The sequence below is a fragment of the Boleophthalmus pectinirostris genome, unplaced genomic scaffold (assembly GCF_026225935.1).
Source record: "Boleophthalmus pectinirostris isolate CB_2022bp ecotype Guang Dong unplaced genomic scaffold, ASM2622593v1 HiC_scaffold_7, whole genome shotgun sequence".
In the NCBI taxonomy this organism is placed as follows: Eukaryota; Metazoa; Chordata; class Actinopteri; order Gobiiformes; family Gobiidae; genus Boleophthalmus; species Boleophthalmus pectinirostris.
Window position 1 is genome coordinate 18,795,968 of NW_026571473.1, and position 14,303 is coordinate 18,810,270.

Here is a 14,303-nt window from a genome sequence, read left to right on the forward strand (position 1 = left end):
TTAAAAACAATACTTTTGTTTTTATTATATGTTCACATGGGTTTGTTTTGATTTTAATTATCATATTCTGAAGCAGTGTAAGGATAGTTGCACATATAATACTGACCAATAGGTGGCAGCTTCCTATTACTTTTAGCACTCATAAACTATGTAAGATTTAGTGTGCTCTCCGTCTTATAACAATAGAAACACAAAATTTGTTTTTGAATATTTTATTGCAATTTGTCTTCAAAGCAAGAAAATATATTCTTTCTGCAGAAACAATAAATATATACAATACTTATTTATTAACAAATGCACAATTTACAAATCAGGGTAACCGCTCTCCCTACACAGTGTGCTATGTGATTGTATGCACTTAACATACAATTCTAGCCTTTTATTGTGATCAACATTTTATTCATTATTATTATAAGCAGCTTTTAAACTATTTCCACCACAGAATCGTCTTCATAGTTTTTATAGTGCTATGCCAACGTGGCTCTATCATAATACTTTGAGGTTTGAAAACTCCATCAAGATTTGAAGACTCTCTGAAATACAGGATTGTCAAAGAATCCAGACTCATCTTGATATGTGCTTGTGGCCAGTCTGTTGTGTTTATCATATACATTCCTGTGTGTCTGTCTCTTCTGTCTTATGGTCAGCAGAGGAGCAGTACATGTGATAAGATCCAGACCAGTAGATAGAACAGGAGGGAGCAGTGGACAAGAGCAGGCTGTCCTGAGTGTGGACTGTCTCGTGTGCGCTGTGGCGGTGTCTCTGGGCTGTGGACGTCCAGACGCATGTGTTGTTCCTGCTGCATCAGAGGGGGTGCCACTGTGATGTAGCCATTAATAATTCTCACATTAGGAGGAGGGCTAGTGCTGCAACAAGGACAAGTGCAATGAGTTAATGAAATTTGTGTTGTTTTGATTAAACATGTTTCTATGTCTATTTGCTCTCATTGGATGATCAAAACTCATCATTCAGATGGAAGGGCTAAGGCTGGCACAAGCTTTACTTTCAGACAACACACACTAAACATAAATATTTCCCTTTATTGTGGGTATTCTCTGCATACTGTAGCCATAGCAGAATGTGTTCTACACAGTTATCAGTCTGGAAAGCTATTGCTTAAAGTTTATTTGGGTGTTAGCCTTTGGTCTCCCCCCAGACCTCAATCCCAAACCTCAGTAGTGCTCTGTGATCAGTGCCCCAACCAGGTGGGACCTATTGCAGTAGCGGGAGTATGCCAAGATAGATTCTTGTGAGTCTGTGAACTAAATATTGCGAAAATCCATCTTGCAATGCAAGGTTAAAAATGCCATGTTATTAAAAGAAAAGCTAAATGGTCAAAGACTTGGGTTAGTTTTTTTTCAATCATAACAATCAATGTGTTATCACTTTTTAATAATTAATTTGATCAAAGTGAATGTGTGCAGTCTTTACCTGTCCCCTATGCGAACCCACAAGTCACTGAAGAGGCGGGGTCTGCCATGGCCACGGTGGGCTTTACGTGGGCGTTTGTGTCGTCCAAACTCCTCCAGTTGGCTCAGACTGTCAGGCAGAAGCATATGGGGCAGCTCCTCGTCTCCCTCTCCAGGTAAGCTCTCTGGCTCCTCCAGCTCGGTGTCCACTGGGAAGGCTAGTCATCCAACTTGTCGGGGCTACTGTACTTGCGTCTGGACTCTCCTGGCTCAATTTCTCTGCCTCCTCTGTGGCTATGTTTCTATTAAAGATGAAAATATTCTTCCATTACACTCAAAATTATTAATTATTAATTAAAAGTTCACTTAAGTTAACTTTTCCCATAGGGGGTAAAGATCAACCAATAATTTCACATTTTAGTATCAGCTAATATTAGCTAAGCAATCAAATTTTTTATTTTTATTTTTTTGAAATGATCTAAAGAATTTGCACAAAGTTTTATTTGAACATTGCAAAAGGTTACTGCATAAAATGCGACTACACTACTCTTTTATAGGTTTGTGGGTGAGTTTGTTATAAATTTAAATCACATATTTTGGGGGAAATCTACATCTGCCCTAAAAATATCTACCCAAAATATCAGCAGAGTTTAGAAAAAATTGGTTGCTCTAGATTCTAAACAATCCGCAGCAGCTATGAAAAAATATTGGTTGATCTCTACACTATCTGCTGTCTCTATGATGTTATTGCTTTGAATGGAGTATTTCACAATATGGCATTAAACTTAACTATCTTGCATTTATTTAATTACAGATTGCAAACAAAAAAAACTTATGAGCAGGGTCTCCTCTCACATGGCAGATCTGACTTGACTCTTGGCCTGGTGGCACCATTTACTTGTCTCCATGGAAATAGGTACATGTAATGCTATACTGTGAATCATTGATGACAAAGAACTAATATCTCTATGGAGATAAGCATTAGACTCCCCCAATAGAAAAGTTACATAGTGCACCTTAAGTATTGTATTGGTCTCTATAAGGATAACTGCTTTGATTTATGGATAGATGTTAACTTTAATTATCGAACCATTAGACTAGTTACATAATCTTTTTCAAACATATAAAAATCTCACGCAGCTGCCAGTGAATGTTATTGTTTGCGGTTTCTGACCGCTCAATTGCTTTCCATTTACAAATGTACTTCAATCAAGGACACGGACACCACAAAGGAAGCTTAAGCCAATAAACAGTGGGGAGAGTGGCAGAAATACGCAGCAGGCAGCATTAGGGGAAGTTGTAACTCTTAAGACTTCACAGCTATGTCAAAACTGACATGTGCCCAAAGCGGACCACCCACATTCATCGCAATTTCTCACACTTTGCCTTGTGCACCTCTTTATTGTACACATTACTCATACTTTCTCCTGATCCCTCTGTTTCCTTACTGTAATGTACCATGTGAGTGTACTTCAAGGTGGGACATCTAAAAGATCCAAACCAAGTGAACATATAACACGGTTCTTTGTGAAGCCACTGAGAAAAATGTGTTATAGTTATTTGTGGTGCAAGATTGACCACATAAATTATGCCATTTTCATTCAGAGTAAAGTCAAAATTAGCTCTGTAAATGTTTGTATGTACAAATCTTGCAAGCAATTTAATTAAGTGAAGTAATATAGAAATTAAGTAGTATAAGGTATTAGTAGTGATGTATTCGTAGCCAATACAATGGGTAGTAGCAGCTAAGACATAACATATTTAGATCACCATGTTACTTTTTACTTGTTACTTGTTACAGTTTGAAATATGGTATATTTACTGAAAACTATATATTAAAGTGAATATGTATATATAAAGTGAGGGAGGACGGAACGTGAGATTGACAGGCGGATTGGTGCAGCTTCGGCAGTGATGCGGTCGCTGTATCGGACCGTTGTGGTGAAGCGGGAGCCGAGCCGAAAGGCGAAGCTCTCGATTTACCGATCAGTCTTCGTTCCTACTCTGACCTATGGTCATGAGCTCTGGGTAGTGACCGAAAGGACGAGATCGCGGATACAAGTGCTCGAAATGAGTTTCCTCCGCAGGGTGGCTGGGCGCTCCCTTAGAGATAGGGTGAGGAGCTCAGTCACACAGGAGGAGCTCGGAGTAGAGCCGCTGCTCCTCCACGTCGAGAGGAGCCAGTTGAGGTGGCTCGGGCATCTGTTCCGGATGCCTCCTGGGTGCCTCCCTCGGGAGGTGTTCTGGGCATGTCCCACCGGGAGGAGGCCCCAGGGAAGACCCAGGACACGCTGGAGGAACTATGTCTCTCGGCTGGCCTGGGAACGCCTCGGGGTCAGGAGCTGGAGGACGTGTCTGGGGTGAAGGAAGTCTGGGAGTCCCTGCTTAGGCTGCTGCCCCCGCAACCCGGCCCCGGATAAGCGGACGAAAATGGATGGATGGGCTATATATTAACATGTTTTATAAGTTTCACTTTAATTTTGATGCTGAGTCCCCCCCCTCCTTTCTTGTATTAAGTTGCTCCCCTTCAGAGCACAATCACAAAACAAACAGCATGCATGCTTAATGAAACTACTTCAAATAGCATCAAGTTTGTCAAGTTGCTCTGTGTAGTTCTATATCATGTTCTGTATATTTATGGAAAATTGTTGTGTGTTTTGCTGAGCGTTGTACAGAATGTTACAGCTAAATGTAGGGTTTGAATAGGGCTGGGAGGGATTGCTAAAATACTCAAATGTGCATGGATGACATTTAAAATGTTTTTGATGAGGGAACATTTCTAACGTAGTGATAGGCTTAAAAAAATAAACAATTTTGCATAATACCACTTCTTTAACATAATTCATAACACCTTAGTGATATGCTGATACAGTATTTCTGTATTGCACAATGTTGTTATTGGTTTCTTTTCAGCTCACAAACCACACTTTGACTATGTATTTATTTTTTTCTGTAATTGTTGTACATGCTTTTGGAATGACTTTTATGTGAGCCTATGGGATGCATCTGGAAGCTATAACTGCATATACAGAGCCAAGCTTTTAGTTTTATTATATGCACACACACTGAAAATGTTTAATGACATAATGGCCAAATGTTCACATACATGTCAAATAATCACAATGTTCTGGCTATTTTGTAGCCAGTATAGCCACTAATACATGATCTTATTTTTTGTCTGTTACTTAAGTCAGTTTAAATGGTTGAACTGAACCCAAGTTGACATAATACTAGGTTTGCTAAATAATATGAGCCTCTAAATTGGACCTGCTTGTGGTAGGTCTTTATGTCAACATTTCACAAGAAGTGGATACGGTTAAAACAGTTATTAATCTTTCTGTAGACATAACACTGATGGTTCTGTAATAGCACTTTTAGCCCTAAAGCCCTCTATTCCGTCCATAATGCCTTGCCTGGTCAGTGTGATGATAGCTTCTGGCTGCGGTCAAGCTGCTCTGCTCAGCTCCAACCGTCAGTCATATAATCAGACATGAGACCTTTTTTCCATCTGGTGAGAGGAAGTCCAACGTTCTCCATAAACACCTACTATTTAGCCATATCCTGTCACTACGCATCAGCCAGGTCCAAAATGTATGGTCAAAACCGCTCATGTCTGTCCACTTGTTTAAACCTCACTGTTCTGTCCACTGTGCTCAGAGGCTGCTAGTGATAAGTTTGATAGATTAGATGCAGGTAACTTTTTCAAATAAACTGCACTTCAAAGGGGTCAAGGCAGAACATATTTAATTCTCCTTCTAAAGTAGTATCCTACTTTTAATTTCTTGAGAATGCATGATCTTGTCTGATCTTGAGAGCTAAACATGAACCTGATTTGTAGTGAGATGGGAGACTGCTCAACCCAAGTGCTGAGTTTCAGATTACTATTAGCCTATAATTTTTAGTGGATATGAGTGGCAGGTAAAATTACTATTATTAATATGTAATTTTATTTTGTCTAGTTAGTAACGCCCATAAATTGCTGTCAAATTGCCTTATTGTTTTATAAAAAGCAACCCTCATCTTAGGCCTTGTTTTTCCATCAAGTCAAGTGGCTGTTGGTAGCATTTTAAATATGCATGGATAAAACTGTAAAGGTGAGAGGGGGTACACATGTATTAGGAGCCCTTGTGTGGATTTGTGGTACGACGCGAGCCAACTCACTATGCTAGGTGTCTTGTGTGTGCATGCATGAGAAGGGGCAGGACCTCCACTGGCAGGTTTCCTTTGGCAAAGAGTGAAGCAAACATAAAAAGGAGGGAGCTGATGAGGTATCAAAGGATTCCTGCATAGCTCAAGTTTATTTGTTACAGGGTACAAAGTGAAGTCTTTCTACATTTCACTTGAATAAATCTGATGAAGCTAAAGCCTTGTAGAAGTAATACAGATGTTGACTGGTTGCTGGCCTGGTTTTATCTGTCTGTTTGATGGGCTCCTTGATGTATGTTCACATAGATCTCAGTGTCTGCCAAGGACTAAAAGTGCACAAATGCTCTGCTCCACAGCCCATTCAAGCAGCTTTTATTGGGACAATGCTACACTTGAACACATGCTCCGGATCTACCCCCATTCATCATGGTGTCAGGGAAGTCGACTTGTGAGGTAGGGTTTCACAGTGCGTTTAGCCTTCAAAGTGTACTGCATATTTAAGATTTCCATATTGTTTCTGTGTAACAATGCAAAATGACACTTCATGTGTTACTTACTGGCGGTCTGGTTCCTGGTGGTCTGATGGAGTATGGATTATCTCATAGCCTTCCTGTCTGAGGATGTCCAGCACACTGCGGTTTCCCAAGAAATGGCCTAAAAGAAAAAGGGCAAATGTGGGTTTGTGTGTCAAATTAATCTGTCCATTATTAGTTGGAATATAATTTATCCTTGACAACAGTGCATTGTTAAATGATCAAATTACAAACTGATCATTTGATGAAACAACTGTATATACAATTAAAATAAATCACCACTTATGAACAAAAATATGTATACAGTAAGTAGATACATTACATAAAATATTAAACTTTTGGTTATTTAATATGTTCTAAACCAGTTGATTTTCGTGCAACTCTAAAAGCTATTTGTTCTCATGTTTTATTACAGAAACAAGTCCAGGCAGTTTGAATCACAGTGTTCCAAGTGTCTGGGTCTAGAGGGCTCACTGTTACAAACACTTAATGTGGGATTGAGCATGTGCACCTGCAAACTGAGCATTCACAAACAGATTACAAACATCACAGTCAAAACAAGAGTCAAAATTATACAAATAACCATAAATCATCTCCCTACAAATAGCAATTTACATCATGATTGGGCATTTTTTCATCCATCATTTTTTGGGTACTTCTTTTTTCAGATGGAGACATGAAGGAGAATGGATCCCTAAAGGACAGCCAATCAGCTCTCATCCCTAAGATTTGACAAAAGCAATAAGGCCGAAACACTATCTGCAACCTGAGAGTGACATGCTTTGTTTGAATTTTGAAAGTCCTGAATAAAATCATATTGGAAACTATGTCCTGCACCCCTGGTACAAATTGAAGAGCCGTCCAGAACAGCACTTTCTGAGCCTTGTAGATCTACACAAGAGAACCATGTGCTCAACAATAGTCCTGTTCCACTTGCTGCTGTGTAATCACCCTGCATTACAGGCACTCGACCTCCTGCTTCCTCCACCTCTCTCCCTTCACCTTGTCTTCAATTCTCTCAGACATCAAACATTTCTGCCACTGCCCCCACTGTGTCGATGAAAGCTTTTGTTAAATTTCTCCCATCAGCCGATAATCCAGCGCGTCACTCAACCCAGCAATAACCTGTAATGTACCCAAACATCTCCCCCATGGCTCACAAGAATTCACATTTTGGACATCAGGAATTCAAACACCTCGGCCGCTGCTGTAGCTTATTAACAGCATGTTGACAATATTGCAGACTCCCTGCTCTGCTCCTCTTGCCCCCCCAATTTTATCATTAAAATGTTCCTGGTCATTCCTGAAAGTCAAAAGAAAAAGGCACGCGGTGTTACACTTTCTTGGCTAAAGGTTCAAAGGCAGCAGATGGGGCTAGGTCTAGGACTTAGCGCGGACTTCTGTAACATCCCAGTCAGATCAAATGGGATTACAAAGAGAGTCATGAGTACTGAGTCTGTGTGTCAGTGTTTTGAGAGACCAGATTGAATTTACAAGATGGATTATATGATATTGATTTATATAATATTACAGTCCATAAGAAAGTCAATAATTGCATCTGCTCTGCATCTACCACTAGTCTCATCTTAAACAGAGACTGTGGAGACTTTATGCTTAAAAGATTAGCAGAGTTAAGGCTTAAGTTTATTGTTTGTTTTAGTGCCAGTATTGTTAATTATGTCATGTCATTCTATGCAAAACTATATTTTATAGTAGTCTGTATTGTCGGCCATTCTTTCCCACTATGGATTTAATACATATGTGAATATTTCTTTCGAAGGGTCACCAGTGGCAGTGTGATGACAGATCATACCTTCATTGGATCTTAGTTAAGATGTTCTTTCATTAGTTTCGAAATGTGCCTGCTGTGCATACTCCAGGAATGAGGTCACCGTGAAAGCATGGAAACGAGCGAATGAATTGTTGTGCTTTTTCATGTAAGTTCGACACACCAGTCATTATAATCTTTAATTGCTTGCCTCAATGTAGCCTTTAGCTAAAATACATTATACTGCATGTTAGTATATAAGCAAAGGGACAAAATAAAATAATTCACATTTTACAGATAAAACACGCATTTGCAACTAATAATAATTTCAGAATTCTCTTCTCTCTCAAAATTGTGTATGTAAATATGATTTTCACACTGTTACAGTGATCATATTTAAAATTTTCCACCTTGGCAGTTGTGATTGTACATTGTTTTGCGTGTGCACAGCACTCATGTCTTTTGTCTGCCTCTGCCCAAATACGTTCCACAGACCCACCTGCTTCAAATTGGGCATTCTTTAAACACTCATTCATCTCAAGTGCAGTGCTTGAGTGTCCAGTAAACATGCACCCACCTTTTTACTGCAGTGAAAACCAGTCTGAAGGCTGTATTCCACTACTATTTACACTAAATGTAAGGCCACACACAAATATACTGAACCTCATGGTGAAAAATACTAGTTCTGATTTTGTCAATAAAACAATGACATAAAGGTTCAAATTCAGTAGAAGAAGCAATCAACAAGCCACGCGTGTGTGTGTGTTTGTGTGTGTGTGTGTTGTGGTTTGGTTGGCTCAGATGACTCGGAGGTTTAATTGTAGATGGTAAACAGTGGGCAGCTTCTGAAGCACCGACCAGACCCAACACAGGCTCAACCATTATGAGACAAGGACGAAGGCCTTTTCTGTTGTAGAGCCCCTGCTGTAGAACATCATCTTAGCACATTAAACTGCACAATCACTAAGGCACTTTTAATCCCTGTTCAAGACACTGTTTTTCTTTGACATTTGATCCCAGGTGGAGAGAGACATCTTAGCCTTTAGTATGATTTTAGTTCTGTTCTTTTATTGTTCTAAGGTTTTATTGTTGGTACAGCACTTTAGTAACATATAAGTTGGTTGTTTTTAATGTGCTTTATAGATCTATGTGATTTGATGTGGTTAGTTCATTTGAGTAAGTGTAAGCATAGAACTGGAAAAAAAAAAAAAAAATTGGCATACTTTTATCTCCTCTAGATTAATCTTTTCATCAATGAACTGCACGTCTGCACATTACTTATTATAGGGCTACAAAACACCAATGCTACTTAGTGTAAATACCAATTTATTCTATAGTGTTACCTGTGCCAGGAGATTTGTGGTCAACAGCATGACAGTTGACAATGTAACTTGTGGTCACAGTAGTTTAAAGTATGTTCTGTTTCACAGACTGACCAACCCCAGAGACTGCCCCTGCCAGGCCTGTCATCACTCTAATGTAGCTGTTATGGGATGAATATTTGTCTGCTTCAAGATACGTTTCGTTGTAGCAGGCACTTTTTACACAGTAAGCTTCCCTTGTTAATCACCTGTTTAGTCATCTCTGTTCTAACTTCCACTAACTAACTTAATGGACTGCAATGTTTACCAAGGCTACCTACTCTTTTATGCCCACCACTTCATTTGTCTGCCCTACAAGACTAAACTACTTTGGCTTAGCCTATACAGCATCTATCCTTCTGTGTGTATGTCTGATTTGCAAAATTGCTGCTTTTGTCTTCATGCATGTCTGAGAGCTCTTTGGTGTCACACAGATGTCATCTACAAGTTGTATTTTAAGGCCACAAGATGGAGATAAACATATTATTACAAAATGTAAAAATACTGGCATTTTGCAGAATACAAAGATAGACAATAGTTACAGAGCCAGGACCACCTATTTCAACATAACACTTTTAATGTGAAATAACAGAAGGTAATGGATAGATATTAGAGTGTATGGCGGGCAAGATGAATTACATCAACTCAGGATGCATGCTGGGTACTGTTGCTAAATTGTGATCCAAATAAATACAAACTGTTGCCTTGCAGCCATTACAACACATGAGAGGTAACACAGGTCCTGGTGAGCAGATAGGAAAATCTTCTGCTCACATGTTTGTTTAGAAGAAGAATCATGTGTGAGAATATAAGACAAATACTATTTAGTGTTCCATTTAAGCTTTAAATTAGATAAGACATGCACCATACTGTGAATTATAATGTGCTTGGAGAATTATTGTAGACATTAAGATATTCACATGAGTGTTGGGTGCGTCTAGAATCATGCAGAGAAGAAGAAAAAACATTAAAACAAGGGCTTGAAAAAAGTACACAAGAAAGTTTATTTTTGTCTTGTTTTAAATTGAATTGTGTTTATGAGACTTTATATTGAGTTGCCAACTTTGTAACTCTATGAGAAAAGGGTGGTCGCTGAAGTCCCAAGTCCCAGCTGCTAGAGCTGCTTAAAGGTGCATTGTGTAAGTTTTCTGGTCTATTAAACATTTCTATCTTCATGGAAACTAAACCAGACCAAGTTACAGGTCAGATCTGCGGAGAGGCAACCCTGCTGCAATTTGTTTGTGTGTATGTGTGTGTACTTCTGTTCTCAGAAGTACAGAGTTTGTTCCTCATATCCATGTCCGGGTATTTAGAAGAATGTCCAGTGTTTGCTTGTATCTACTGGAGCTGCCATAAACCAGTGTGTCCTAGTGGCACCAGGTTATAGGAAACAGCATTGTACAGCCCCAGAGCAGCGAGGCTCATGTCCAGTCTGCTGTCAGCCTAATCCTTCACGATCAAAGCCAGACTGAAGCCTCATGTGTTTATGAAATTCAGTACTTTAGTAAATTGACTTTGTTATGCTTGAGACTGTTAATGAAGTGTGAAATCTTTGAACAAGTTAATGAGCAACTCTCCTCTCATGAGAGCTCAGAGTTCATTGGGTCTAACAGAAGTATTCTCATTCTTCTAGTGCCTTTCTCCTGAAGTACTCACAAACCTGGGTTGGGAATCACAGGGACCCTCATGATTCAATGTACAGAATACATGCAAGGACTCTGTGATATATTGTTGTTTTTTAAGAACAAATACATTTTAGCCGCAATATTTCTTTGTTAAACTACTATTTTTGCAAAGTTCATATGAAATAGATTTATTTTTAATTAAGTATCATGATATATTGATATTCTGATATTTTTACACACCCATACTACAAGCCCATAGGCTGCAACATTGTCAATATACTGTTAGTAATCATTACAAGATTTACAACGGCACAATAATTAAGATATATATAGAAATAATGTTTGATATACAATATATTCAAGACATACTATAAAACTGACTTGCACTATGCTGTCAGCTTATTACACTTATTCAGTGTTGGGGCTGGCAACAAACGTAAACTGGCACATGATCAGTGAAACACTCTCACATGAAGAGAAAGGGGAGATGAAAGAAAAAAAGATGATGAATGAGTGAAGTGAGTAGGCTGAATTATTATTATTATTATTATTATTATATAAATCAGCACAAACTTATGAGAAAAAGCATAGTGCAATATATTGGTACTTTACAGTGATGGTGGGGGTGGGGGTAGTTACCATGGTGATACAATACACACATTAGCAAACAGTCAAAAAGTTTTAATATAGTCTGAAAACTCAAGAAAAAAAAACACTAAATGGATTTAAACAACACATTTTCAGGAGCCTGTGATCAATACATGATTGTTTTGTTGTTTTTTTTATGTGACAATGAAAAACTGTTAGCTAACGCTAACTACCTTGAGACTGTAATTTTATGTGTGAAAAACTAGTTTAACAACACAAATCATCTCACCTGTACTTTTAAGTCAGTTCTTTAGAGTCAAATTGTGTTAAAATGAAGCTCAGATTAAAGGCTGACTTGAGTGATAGAGCTTCAGACAGAGCAGTGTCTACAGTTAGCGTCACACCCTCAGGGAATGTTGATGATATCAGCTGCAAAGTATCAATAATAAAAACGCAGCAGAAGCAGAGTGACATGCAGGCTCTCTGCCTTCATCACCACTTCACCGCCACAACATCACGAGCCAACGCACAACACATGGCTTCACTCTACCTCACAATGGGGTGTTATAGGCCCTGGCTCCTGGATCCTGACAGACACACAAAAATCAACATACAAGTGGCCCAGACTTTAAAATAAACAAATCTACAAGTCAGTAACAACTTAAGCTTGCAATAAATGTGTTTGGATCATGTGAGCGGAGCAGTAAACAGTTGCGTGTGTACGTATGCGTGGTGTCTAGGCTCAGAGTGTCAGGAAATTCCATGGGATGTTTTCAATAAGACCAGGCAGCAGCAGCCAAAAGAACTGGCAAATGAAAACCTGCTGAACTACACTGGCCGTACCCAACCACAAACGCTGTGTGCTTTTGTGTGACATGACAATGGATTATTTAGTTTGTTTTTTGCTTGAGTGAAGACACAACATTTCAGTGAGTGATGAGTGTAGCTGTTTACAATTGTTCTAAATGTGTGTGTGAAGTCTTTACTGCCATCGTCTGGAGCTCTTATGTCATTCCGTCCACAGGAAACACTGATGTACTCACTTAACTGTGTGACCAATGCATTTGCATGGACAAGTGAAATCATGTGACTGTCCATGAGGATTTATAGCCTACGTCCCTTTTACGTAACAGTAAACAGCTATGGCCATTGTGTTGTACTAAGAGAGATTTATTAAACAAACTACCTTTATGCTAATGTACCATCCCAAGACACACTTTCAAATGCATAAAGAAAAAGGTTAATGGAAAAAAGACCCAGAAGAAATGTGGACTTTGTGCCTCAAATCTCAAAATGATTCCAAGTATTAATTGAATAAAAAATTCAATCATGATGAGTTTCTCACAGAGAGGCCGTTCCTACTCTGTGTGTACATCCTAGTATCAGATACACACACAGTAAACAATGAGCTAAAGCTGAAAATCTATATGTCAGATAATTTTATTACAGGTCTGTTTATTTATTGAATGCAATACTTCACGTGAAACCTTAGAAATTTACCAAAAACAGCTCTTCCCAAAGCTACCATTAACGTCTTGACATTGAATATAATTCTAATTTGGAGTGAAAAAAAACCCCAAACCATTAATGTAAATATTCTGAATGCAGCCAAACACAGTTACTGCCAAAGACAAAATGTGAACCAGTCAGACTCCTGACTTTTTGCATGAACATTTTAAACTTCAGCATTCCTATGTCATGAACATTGAGTTTAATAACACTACCAGAGAAAGAAGCCACTATCTGCTATTAAACATATGAATCTGAGAACAAACCATAAAGACTGAATTTTATGTGAACACACATAGAAGTTACTCTTCTATAGGTCCCTAGACTCCATTTACTGTGAAATATTCTTACTTCCTTGATGTCCATTACATTATTAACTTGGTTAATGTATTTCTGCAATTTCACACAAGTCATTGGCAGAAGAGTTGTACTTTGAGAAAAAAGGTGAAACAGAAATCCATTGTAGTCAAAACAAAAACATATCAGGAATTCTTTTTGCACTTTTTATAGCATTTATTTTATCCTTAGTTTGATTTCTGGTCAACTCATGGAAATATCTACTGTTAATATCAACTGCAATCATGGTTTTCATTATAGTTCTCCTCACATGACCCCAGAGGTTAACAAGCTTCAGGTACAGGCAAAGTATGTTCATTATACACAAATCTAAGCATATGGTCTGAATTGGCACTCCCTCTTATGTACATATCAAGTCCTCATTCCCTGATGTTGGCATGCTGTTAATTGTGAGTGCATGTAACTGTATGTCAATCAAGCATGAAGAAATATGCAGACATGTGATGCTGTGTGGAAAATATGCTATTTACTTGTTTGGAAGAATCCCATGATTACATACAGTAATAAGTATCTGTCATCAACTGAATCCAGATGTTATTTGGGATTTGCAAGAAGCTTTAAACAATCACATATAAGGCTGTCCCCAGATTATTATGTAGCTGTTGACTGTAGCTTTTATACCCTAAAAGCATCCACAAAATGCAAAGTTAAATTATTTTTATTACTTTAGTATTTAGACATAAACTGAAAGATTAATCATTTTTGTGCATGTTTTGTGCATGTTTTTGTGCATGTTTTGTGCATGTTTTTGTGCATGTATTGGGACTGCACAATAAAATATGCCAAAAGATTTCCTCAGTCTTCAGTATGTCTGTGGAGCAGGTCAGTGAGTGGACTAGACTAGACAAAAAAAATACATCAGCCTCTTGGAGCAGACCTTAAAGGAGGATAATCTCTGCTGAAAATGCACCTTACTCTCTCCTTTGTGTAGATAGTGTCTATGTTTTGAAACCATTTAAATTTATTGTCCAACTGAAGCCCCAGGGTACCACCTTCACCTCTCCTCA

At 38.5% G+C, this 14,303-nt stretch overlaps 1 protein-coding gene across 1 annotated transcript in view; it reads right to left on the reverse strand.

Moving 5' to 3' along the window:
- Positions 1 to 324: 324 nt before the first annotated feature.
- trabd2b (TraB domain containing 2B) overlaps positions 325 to 14,303 on the reverse strand; it is a 53,782-nt gene continuing 39,803 nt past the window's right edge. The window contains 5 exon segments of the mRNA XM_055164943.1: positions 325 to 866; positions 1,432 to 1,616; positions 1,618 to 1,692; positions 2,831 to 2,852; positions 6,113 to 6,209. Coding sequence (XP_055020918.1) covers positions 644 to 866; positions 1,432 to 1,616; positions 1,618 to 1,692; positions 2,831 to 2,852; positions 6,113 to 6,209 — 602 coding nt within the window. The 3' untranslated portion in view covers positions 325 to 643.